Source organism: Dysidea avara, chromosome 10 (assembly GCF_963678975.1).
Source record: "Dysidea avara chromosome 10, odDysAvar1.4, whole genome shotgun sequence".
Classification (NCBI taxonomy): Eukaryota; Metazoa; Porifera; class Demospongiae; order Dictyoceratida; family Dysideidae; genus Dysidea; species Dysidea avara.
Genome location: NC_089281.1, coordinates 22,176,884 through 22,189,080, shown reverse-complemented (window position 1 = coordinate 22,189,080; position 12,197 = coordinate 22,176,884). Strand labels below are relative to the sequence as shown.

The 12,197-nt window shown below is 38.5% G+C and overlaps 2 protein-coding genes and 1 long non-coding RNA gene across 3 annotated transcripts in view; 2 read left to right on the top strand and 1 right to left on the bottom strand.

Annotated features, from left to right (window-relative positions):
- The window catches only part of LOC136237300 (serine-rich adhesin for platelets-like), an 87,676-nt gene that overhangs the window by 46,378 nt on the left and 29,101 nt on the right, over positions 1–12,197 (bottom strand). The gene's annotated exons all lie outside the window — the stretch shown is intronic.
- LOC136268319 (uncharacterized) lies at positions 1,931–2,923 on the top strand. The gene is made up of 2 exons (XR_010706978.1): positions 1,931–2,000; positions 2,051–2,923. It is a non-coding gene; the product is annotated as an uncharacterized lncRNA (long non-coding RNA).
- LOC136236350 (balbiani ring protein 3-like) lies at positions 3,763–5,666 on the top strand. The gene is made up of 2 exons (XM_066026494.1): positions 3,763–3,883; positions 3,943–5,666. The coding sequence occupies exons 1-2, from the start codon at positions 3,830–3,832 to the stop codon at positions 5,506–5,508; spliced, it is 1,620 nt and encodes a 539-aa protein (XP_065882566.1). The 5' UTR covers positions 3,763–3,829; the 3' UTR covers positions 5,509–5,666.

The following is a 12,197-nucleotide window of genomic DNA, read 5'->3' as shown; positions in this document are numbered from 1 at the left end:
TTAATGGTGTGTTTCAGCACTAGAGAGTAGGTAATGGTGGGATAGAATATATGAACACACACATGCACACACGTACGTACGCATGCACACACGTACGCATGCACACACGCACGCATGCATACACACACGCATGCACGCACACACAGATGAAGCACATGTGGAGACATGATGATATGGCTTGGCATACAAAACCACATATTAAAAAGTGTTTAATACTTTACAGAGTTTCAATGTGTATTGATCAGATAGTGCACTACTACATCTACATTGTGCAAAGTTGCTACTTTATGACTAATGACTATACACCAAGATGTTCTGCACCTACAATTATACAAGACACCTACTGTACCACACTCCACCAGAATAAGCTATACATCACTGATCACTCCGGTCAGTCAGTAAGAATGCATGTCCTACAACCAAAAATCTGAGATAGCCTGTGTAGGCATGGTAAAGAAATGTATTTTAAAAACAACAAAAAAAGAAACAGCTCAATAAAGTTCTGCGAGATATGTACCTTTTCATGCAGTATATTTGTCACAAAAACATTTTATAAGAGACCAGCAAATCTTCACGAGTCAAATGAAGAAGTAAGCTGAATTACCATACAGAGATAGATAAGACAAAAAATAAATTAAGTTATTTCTGTAGCAAGTTGAACTTGGCCAAACTAGTTACCAGTCTTAGCATTGATATTCACCTCAAATGTAGTGACTTGACCAGGCGCAAACATTAGTCATGACACTCAACAACACAATGCTGTTTTTTTTCTTCCTTTGCTTACTATACTAGTAATTTTTAGTAAAACTGCTGCGTTATTGAGCCCAACTTAGATGAGTGCTTTGTTTACTTGACATTCACCAGACGGACCACCAACAACTTACATGACCGGTATCTTACATTGGACAGAACAAAAATCTGGCAAAACATATTAGTATCACTCCAATTGTGCATATATGTTCACAACATATGGCAGGTGTGGTCATTTGGGATACCACGAATATGCTAATACTCTACACATAGCTCAAGTTTGTGGTAAATTACAGAAATTGCAAACAAAATCAAATTACTGCATACATAATATTCATTGTCACATAGTCTAACTTGAAATGTGTACAAACCAAAACTATTGAAACAAACAAATCGTTGCTTTTCTGCAACTATTAACCTCATAGTCTGTTACACTCTATCAAACACCAGCACAGTAGATATTACAACAAAGTGATCAACCCAAAACAATAAATGAGCATATGGGTGTATTTAATAAATCTGAACCACAACGTTTTACCTGGTAATAATATAATACCACTACATACAATTACCTAGTATATAGGTACTAGATAAAGCATTAGCCATGATTATACACCATGATTATACAACATGATTATACAACATGCCTATAACTGATCAAAGTCAGAAATAAAAATTAGGTGTGACAAAGTTTACATAATACTGAGTGTATGGAGGTGCATGCTCCCTTATCCATGGGATTCAATGCACACCTGGTAATAGTGCAGGCTACAGTAGTGCTATAACATGATTCAGCATTACCTGTATGATGGATAGCTGTAAAGGTTTTCTAATTACTTTAGTGAAACAAGAATTATGCAACAAGTCAAATTAATGTAGGGAGATACTTTTAATGAAACCATCTTTCTAAAAGTGGTACAATAATTAAGGAGTTGCCCTGATATAAGATCAGTTATAATAAGTTTTATAAACCACATGTATGCATAAAACAAACACTATGTACGCATAAAATAAACACCATGCTGCAATATTCCACAATAATGGCAGTACTGAATCTAAATTAGGACAAGGTGTGACTATTTAGCTACAGAATATTTCCTGTAGGTGTATGACACTCCATGAAGCCCCATCGTTTTTACACCCTATAAAAAGCAGCCTTTCTATGAATACACATGCATTGCTAAACTGCAACAATGGCAGGCACACTGCAAGCTACAGTTATTATTTTTGCTGTCTTATGCTGCATTTGGGTAAGCTATATCACTCTTGTTAGACTGTGTATTAAATTTACATCTTTTAGGAGGTTACTGAAGCTGATGGATATAAAAGAAAATGTCACTACAGTAGTTACTACAAGTGCCGAAGTCCATACTACTATGACTGGAAGAGCTGCAAATGCATTTGTGCTCGCAAATGCCCACAATACTACACCCTTGACTACGGAAAATGCTCATGCACTTGCAATCGCAAGTGTCCACCATACTACAGTCTAGACCGATACAAGTGTCAGTGTGTTTGTGACCGCAAGTGTCCCCAGTATTACTGGCTGGATCGAAGCAAATGCCAGTGCAACTGTGCCCGGAAATGTCCTCAATACTACTGGCTTGATAAAAGCAAGTGTCAATGTGTGTGTGATCGCAAGTGTCCCCAGAATTACTGGCTTGATCGAAGTAAATGTCAATGCGTCTGCAACCGCAAGTGCCCTCGATACTACTGGCTTGATAAAAGCAAGTGTCAATGTGTCTGCAACCGCAAGTGCCCTCGATACTACTGGTTGGATCGAAGCAAATGTCAGTGTGTTTGTGCTCGCAAGTGTCCCTCTTACTACAAACTGGATCCCTACAAGTGTCAGTGTGTTTGTGACCGCAAATGTTCTTATGGCTACTACCTGGATAAGAACAGATGCTATTGTGTAGCACAAAAAAAGTCTTGCTGTAAATCTTATCACAGTTATTACTACAACACGTGTAGGTCCTACAGCAGTCAGTATAGCTGTAAGAAATACAGACAGTGTTATTGGAAGTGCTAAAGAAACTGTGAACTGTTGATTTGATTTGGAACCGTTTCTATGTTTGCATCACCATTCATTGTACTGTACACGACACTCACATATATCTCATATGTTTATTATGCTACATGCTTTAACAAAAAGTATTCAATTTACAACATTAAAGTCATAACAACACTGAGCAGGTTATGGTGTATTCCTGGCTCACGTTATTGCATGTGGCATGTGAAACTACTGGTTTATAACCACTGACCACTAAAGTATAAGCATTATCATAGAGCAATGTAAACAAGGACACTGCACCCAAAATTACACAAGACACCTACACACCACACCAGACTTGTGTTATTCATCAACAAATACTCCACCAGTAAGATATCAGCACATGGTCATATTAACAGCTAGCCAAAACTTAGTAATTGCCACTTATTTCTAGCTGTGAAAATGTATTAACTATCAAAATAAAAAACTAGCTTGCTTGAAATGGGATACATTTTCATAAAAAACCAGTTATAGCGTCAATGAACAATGAATGTGTAAACTGTACCTTTTAGAGTAGTTGACTACATATGTTGTATGAATACTGACACATTATAGATAGCAATCATTCAGAGCTAATGTAATTACAGTATGTACATACATCCTGAGAAGTGTAGTGAAATGGAGTGTACACATACTAAGCCAATCACAGCCGGATACAAAATGATACTTTATTACACAATATTCCCCTTTCACAGTATGCACAAAAGAGATAATGCAATTTCTCAGCCAGAAATAAATTTTATCAGACAGTCTGCAGAAAAGGAACACAGAGACATAACATGTTCATATATCTTTTAATGTCTGACAATAAATTAAGTCAGTACCAACACATCATGAATAAGTTTTAACACATTCTTTATGGCTTGTAGGTCCTAACACTCCCTTACAAATCACTTGCTAGGCAGAGCATATTACAATCACATTACAATCAAAAACCAATAATGTTGTTAGTGGTAAGATAACAGTATAAATATAGCTACCCAAGAGATAGAACAACACACTGTTCTGTAGTGAGGAGGAGTGTATAGCATGGAAGGAAGAATACTGTTTTTTGCTACTGTTGTACTGTTGGGATGCATCTGGGTATGTTAGTATAGTTGTTACTGTATGAATATCTTGTTATAATGTGCAACTACAAATAGGTCACAGAAGCAACAGATTATAGCTGCTATTACTATTACCTGAGATGTTTTGCACCATACAAATTTGACTGGGATAAATGCAAGTGTGTCTGTGCTCGCAAGTGTCCTGATTCTTATAGTCTGGATAACGACAAATGTAGATGCAACTGTGATCGCCAGTGCCCTGATAACTACAAGCTAGATTCTGATAAGTGCAGATGTGTATGTGATCGTGAATGCCCAGAAAATTATGTTCTCGACCACAGGCAGTGCAAATGTGTCTGCAATCGCAAGTGCCCATTTTACTATAGGCTTGATACTGACAAATGTGAGTGTGTCTGCAACCGCCACTGTCCTGACAACTACAGGCTAGACACTGACAAATGTAGATGTGTATGTGATCGCACCTGTCCTGAACATTATAGACTAGATCCTTACAGGTGTCGGTGTGTCTGTGATCGCAACTGTCCTGATTACTACAGTTTTGACTACAGGCAATGTAAATGTCGCTGTAATCGCAGATGTCCATACTACTACAAACTTAACTACGACAATTGTGGTTGTGCTTGTAATCGCAAATGTCCTGATTATTATGCTCTGGATGCTGATAAATGCAGATGTGCTTGTGATCGAACGTGCCCTGAATATTACCAACTAAATCCAAACAAGTGTGAATGTGACTGCGATCGCACATGTCCTGACTACTACAGACTTGACTCTGACAAGTGTGAGTGCATCTGTGATCGCACGTGTCCTGATTATTACAGACTTGATTCTGACAAGTGTGAGTGTGTCTGTGATCGCACGTGTCCTGACTACTACAGACTTGATTCTGACAAGTGCGAGTGTGTCTGTGATCGCACATGCCCTGACTACTACAGACTTGATTCTGACAAGTGTGAGTGCGTCTGTGATCGCACGTGTCCTGATTATTACAGACTTGATTCTGACAAGTGTGAGTGCATCTGTGACCGCACGTGTCCTGATTATTACAGACTTGATTCTGACAAGTGTGAATGTGTCTGTGATCTCACGTGTCCTGACTACTACAGACTTGATTCTGACAAGTGTGAGTGCGTCTGTGATCGCACATGTCCTGATTATTACAGACTTGATTCTGACAAGTGTGAGTGTGTCTGTGATCGCACGTGTCCTGACTACTACAGACTTGATTCTGACAAGTGCGAATGCGTCTGTGATCGCACATGCCCTGACTACTACAGACTTGATTCTGACAAGTGCGAATGCGTCTGTGATCGCACGTGTCCTGACTACTACAGACTTGATTCTGACAAGTGCGAGTGTGCCTGTGACCGCAAGTGTCCTGATTATTATGGACTTGATGCTAGCAAATGCAAATGTGACTGCAACCGAAAGTGTCCCCAATATTACAATCTCGACTATGGAAAATGCTCATGTTCTTGTAATCGCAGATGTCTGTATGGAACCCTTGACAAAAGCAGATGTTACTGCATAGCCAAGCGAAACTGTTGTAGATCTTACTATGGTGTTTACCAAAATGTATGCAGCCGATATAGTAATACTTACAGTTGTCATGGAAACAGGGGATGTTACTGGAGATGCTAAACAACAAAAATATCCGACTGTGCAAGGGATTAACACTGTTATTACACACCACACACTAGTACACAAGTATCTAATCATAGTGACATTTTCAAATACATGTGTTCATAATTAGTTTGTAATTTGTTTTCAATGACTTGACAAGCATTCATTTAACCCAATTCAGTTTGAATACTACATTACCGAAACATATAAAGTGCTAATAGCATATGCTAACTTCAGCTGGAAACACCACAATGTCAAAACAAAATGTTTTCTTGATAACTATGTTATGTACTTATGTATACAAATCTTATAGTTACTAGTGAATGTTTAAACATTATTGTAATCGGTATTACCTAGCCCAAATACCAAGTTAAAAAAAATAAAAAAACCAACCAGGAATTCTTGAAATGATAGTCCCTACTTTTTTTCTTCATTTTGCTTTTTGGTCTCCTCTTTGCACACTTACACACATAAAATGTAAATGAGATTTCGCTGCTTAAAATTAAGCATAATCATATAAAAAGTAAACACAAATCTCAGTACCAATCCGATAAATTAGCAGAGTTATCGACATGTAACAGAGTACAATGCTTATGGAACTATCTCTGTACTGTATTTAAAGTCAAATAAATGCTAGGTCCTAAATGAAGGTCAGGTGTGCTACCTTATTGTAGGGGTGGGTATGAGATTACAATGGCTGAACAAGGCTTACTGCAACCAGGAGCTTATAAGCACCTTGCAGTGCTTATGAGCTCCTTCTGCAACTAAAGAAAACAGTGATGCAAGGATCAACAAGATGTTTCAGCTGGTTCACGAGTGGATTATAAGAAATAAATTCCAGGGCATCTATACAAACTGCTATTCCACCAGAACCCTGTGAAGTCTGTACATACAGGGAGACAGAATTTTGACATGAAAACTGAATACATATCCTAGACCCAGTGGTGAATCAATCCTCCAGAAACATGCAGTCTAAGAAAGTTGAAAACAATCTGTAAAAGATGTTAGTCGTCACAGCTAAAAGTTGTTGGTGGTTTGAAGAAGAAAAAAAAAGTAACAGCTATTGAGTTATAATGTAAAGCTCAAACACTAATATTTTGTCATGCCTACAGGATAAACTGTTCATGAGCACAAGTTGTACTATCTACCAATCACAAAACGATTTGTAACTGTGTGGATAAATATAACTAAAACAATGACGTGAAAAACACAAATGTGTGTGTTAGAAATGTGAGAATAAATGCTCTAATAGAACAGTCACACTGTAATAGAACAATGTACATCCAATAAGTATAAACACATTCTTTGCAATTTTAGTATACTTGTGAAAAAAGAGAAAAAGACAGGTACATCCACCAGGTTTAGGCTTATAATATAAGTGATATATTTGTGGGCCAGGGTGAAAAAATTGCAACATCATAGATACTGGCCAAGAAATGACTGCAATGACAACAGCTAGTATCATTATTGAGTTAACATCATTGCAGTCATTTAATAGCTATTGTCTTTGTCTTTACAATTTTTTTTTGTCTTGGCTTTTTTCTTTGTGTACAGGCTTATGCCTTTTGTGTGACCCCTGTCATTGACAAAAATTGATAATAAATAAATAAATTCTTTTACAAATTTCAATTCTCAGGGTTTACAGCTTTAAATGCACATCAAGAGCAGGCAATGCCAACCACATGAAATACTCTAATTAAATAGTCACATGTTTAACAGATACAAAGCCTATATACTTACTTTGCATGTTTGTGTGTGTGTACGTGTGCATGTGCCTACCCAGCAGTTTAAATAGGGGGACCTGGTGGCCTGGTGTTAACTGGGAAGCAGAAGTCCAACTGTCATGCTTAGCAGTGTTGGAGTCATTGTGAAACTTTGGGTTCCGTAGCCTCTCTCCGTTTGATCTGGACAGTCCTCCTGTGTATTACTAGTCCTGCCCCAAGATGATTTGCCTGTACAAGATTCAATGTCTGAGTGATACACAGACATTCCAGCGCTGGTTTGCTAGGTGGCAATAGCTGTGTTTTGCTTTGCATGGCAGCCAGAGAATTTGTGTATGTGTGTACACACGCTGTCAGCCTTCTCTTAGTGGGCTTGGTAACAAGACATTGCTGGTAGTGTGGCTAATGGAAAAATTCCTATTAGAGGAGTCAAGAATACAATACAATACAAGGAGGTAGGAGTTATAGAATACAAGAATATAGATACTAGAAAACAAGGAGTCAAGAAATACTCTAACAGAGGAGTCAAGAATACTATCTCACCAGGGACCTGTATTGAAAACCTGTGAAATGATGGGCTATCACAGCTGGCATAGATAACGTACATGAGACCCAGTCTGGGAAAACTGGTCTTATCGCCTATTTAAAAGTATCAAGAAATGCCGATAAAAGTATTTGTTGTGTTGTAGCTCACCAATGGTTTAAGCCATGTGTACCAAATTTTCACACGTTTTACATCAATTCCTTACCTTCCAGAGCATCCACTGTACAAGTAGCCAACAGCTAAGTTTCCTGCCATTTTAGATAGTTTTTAAAGCGAGGTTGACTGTATCAGGCAAGCTCCAAAAGAGGAGGGTGGTAGGGGCCTGGAAAGAGGGCAAAAGGCTGTGTAAAATTTTGATGTGGAAGGCGTAGGGATGAATTAGGCCAAGTTATGGGACATTCAAGTCTCAAAACTGGCTTGAATGAAAGGAAGTTTACAGCACAGGTCTTAATCAACACCACAGAGCTGTACAGTCACATACAGCCACCCCCAGGCTGACCAGAGCTCCATAAAAGCCATACACCGCATGTACGGATCACCACTGTGCTTGGGAAAAACAGCCAGCAAAAGCAGACCACTCCAATCTAGATGATTGTGAAATCTGATAGTTTATTCATGTAGCTTTGTGTTCCTGGTGAAAAATCAAATCTGCTGAAATGGGCAATAAGACCCATATCCAGTCACATGTACATTTAGGCCACAGCAAGGTGAAATACTCGGAAATACTCAAATTTCATTGGCTACTGACAGGTATCTAAATCCTGTAGATCCCTTGTTCATGTCTCAATAGATCCCCGTCTCTGGGGTGATACAAAACATGGCAATTACGTGCCTGTAACATTGGCAACGCATGGGTGTTTAACTGGATAGCAAGTGCCATAAAATGCGTAACAAGTTACAGGGAGGTGTATTGGGCTTGTAAAATGCTACATTTCTCATGTCACAAGCAGCTGTGAAGGAACAACAAGCAGCAGTGAAGGTATAACGATGAGCTGTGGTCTAAATTAGATATCGAAACACAGGGTTCTAGAAACCCTCGGGCCTTGTAGTAGCGCCCTCGCTTTGCTCGTGCACCACAACACAAAGCCTTTTAGGTTTCTAAATTCCGTAGAACCCTGTGTTCGATGTCTAACTATTATGTAGACTGGTGAAGTTATCAACACCCTACTCCACTGAAGCCATAAAAGATTCAACTAAACATGAACAGGCTATGCAGGGGATGCATAGTTGCTTCCAGACCAGTTTTTCAATGCCTGTAGCCTACCCAACCTTCAAGGCTCTCTTGACAGACCTAAATAAATGGCTTAAAAATAAATTACTCAGCATTCCTTGTTGTGTATATCTCCATTGGAGTGTTAGGGGACTCTAGGACAAGCAACGTGGAAGTATGTTGTGTGTGTGTTCTCTTGGTGGGTTTGGTTACATACCATTGTTGGTAGTGTGGCTAACCCAATGCAAGCCAACCAAGCACATACATCACGCTTTAATGCAGAGGATACTTTGTTGCTACCAGACTAGTTTGCTGATCCAGGTTAATAATGCTGCCTGTGGCCTACCATATAGCGGGTTATTTTTGAAGCAGAAAATTTTGGACAATAAGCAAAATCTCATTTTCAAAGGATTTCAATTTCGAAAAGTGCATATTTCAAAGTCCAGGTGGATTTCAAATAAATGGAAATTTGCATTACAATTATGAAGGTACATGAATATTAGCCAAAAACTGACTTAATGATGGAATAATCCCCATCCCTGTGCACTGGAGAGAAGCTGGGGGAGTCTCGAGTGGAGTAAACTCACTGGTTCTATCATAGCTAGCTATCTACCATAGATTCTAGAGCAGACGGCATCAATTCCCATTCTGGATCACCTGTTTTCTGGTTATTGGCACAGTAATGATACAGTTTATCCATTATCATTAGTAATACTAAGCTAAAGTTCGAAGATTACACAAGCGAATCACCGAAAGTTGGATTGTTGCTTTCACTTGTGGGAATATATTTTCAAAGAACAACCAGACATGGGAATTTATTTTCGAATAGAAGGGCTTCTTCGAAATATCCGAAAATAAAAACCCTTCGAAAATTACCAGCTATGCGGTATCCAGTCCTCTCAACTAGCCTACTGTGAATACACGACTTAAAATAAATTACTCAGCATTCCTTGGCTAGGTGCGGTGTATACCTCCTATGGAGTGTTGGGGTTGGATAAAAGATTCTAGGACAAGCAGTGAAGAATGCATGTACAGCACTCTAGTACCTGTCTATGCATTGGAGACCAAGGATTCCTTGGCTTTGCAAGTCACAACAGGCCATTCAATACGTACACCATGCACTCAATCAAGCATTGTTTGGCAGGAGGATGCAGACTAGGTCAATAACCCAAGCCCTGTGATTGTCCAACCTCCTGAATAAACACTCTTGCAAATCACTTACTCAACACCCCTTGACTACGTGGGTAACCTCCATGAGGAGTTGGGAGGGGGGGGGGAGAGACATTGTGGACAAGAAGTAAAGGTGTGTACATAGTGCCATGCACAAGTAGGGTACAATTTAAAACAAGATGGATAGTCTCCCATATACAGGAATACTCATAATGTCCCTTGCATATACCATGTACATTATTACTCTACCAATGCTTTTGGCCAGAAAAACTACAGCCAACCTCATACACTGAAGTATACCCTCATACACTGAAGTATACAGTAACTGTATTGCCCATTATCAGTAATGTTGTCATCATGATACAAGCCTGTATGGTTTGCTAGTCTTCCATTTTCCTGCACATAGACACACTGCTAGATGTAAAATAGTACAAAAGCAACTGCACAGGCAGGCAGGTAGGTATACAATCAAACATGGTATAAAGATGAGTCAACCTACGAACAGAATACCTGCCTCAACTTCTTAAAATTGTGCAATTTTGTATATTCTTACAAATTTTGTATTGGTAGTAGAAGAACACTATGAACAGTGTAATCTGCTATTATCACCAGGAATGTTCTCTACATCATTGATGACGTCGTCTAAAGCAGTGTAGTCTCTATTTAGTAATATCTGCACACCTCAATTAACCCCATGTTTTAGCTTATAAGTAGAAACACTGCACCAAATATGTACACAACATGATCTCCATAAAGAGATATTTTGATTAACTTTGATTAATTGTTCTACAGAAATCCATTCATGTTGCTGTGATACAAGACATACACAGATGAAGCATGTAGCAGATGCTACAAAACGGACAGAAAATACTGGTGTGCTAATTATAGTGAAGTAACAAATATGTCGCATAAGACTTCCTTGTCTGCAATAACAACATGCATATATGTACATGTATATCGACTCAACCATGAAACCAAGTATCATGAGGCACTACAACTTGGTGGCCATTTATAATAACTATTGACATGACAGAGTGACTACAACCCTACTTGTGCTAATCTTGGGTATAATGCAGAGCAACCCATTGTGTAGTTTGGCAATCATCACAGAGGTATGGCCAATAGTTTGTGCAAACACTGAGTACTTTTGGTGTTTTTGACTCATGTGGGTGTAGACAGATACGCAGACATGTAAACAAACAGTTTTCCAATTCTTTCTAAATTCTAATCAGCTAATACAATAGTCAAAAAAGTAAAAGCCTTCAAAATAAATTACGAGTGCCACGGAATACATAAGTGGTATAGGAAGAAGACAATCCAAAATTACTTCTTATGTACTCATTTGCTGTGTAGGTGAGATAAACCAATGCTGTGTGACATATGATAAGAGTCTGTAGTGATTCGGATTATAATATAATGCTATAACAGAGGCTGTAAATATTTTTATGCTATACATCAATAATGAAGCCATAATAGATTCTAATAGTGTATTATCCCACAGTCTGTGAGATCACTACATGTACATGACAACGAGGATGTTGGAATAATTTTTTGAGTGTGAGGGCCACAGCTGATCAGCCAAAACTAATTTTGAAGAGTACCAACTGAGATCCAAGCAAACAAAACTTACACTATACACTCCAGCCAGGACTGAACAAACTAAAATTACAGGCACAGTGAATGTTACAAGGAATTACCTAGCTGAATGTGCTTCCATGGTTTAATGCATACAAACAAGATCCTTCTTTTAACTAATATCTTTTATTGACTAGTTAGTCAATAGTGTGGAGCCCCTTGGCTCACCTGGTTGTGACACCTTTGCAAGACCGGCTTAAGGTTATGGAATAGTTTAAAATGCGTGGGCAGAACAAATTACAAAACCTGCTTTAAACCAAGCAGGGATAAATAATTTCAACATCTGTGTTGTGTTAGCAATACAACTAATTGTGCTTGTTTGTTTTTACTACAGAATAATGACTATTCTTGGGTGTGTGGTGTTTTATAAAAACGTTTCGCTGCCAAAAACCAGACTAACAGATTACTGAATCCTTATAATTTCAAC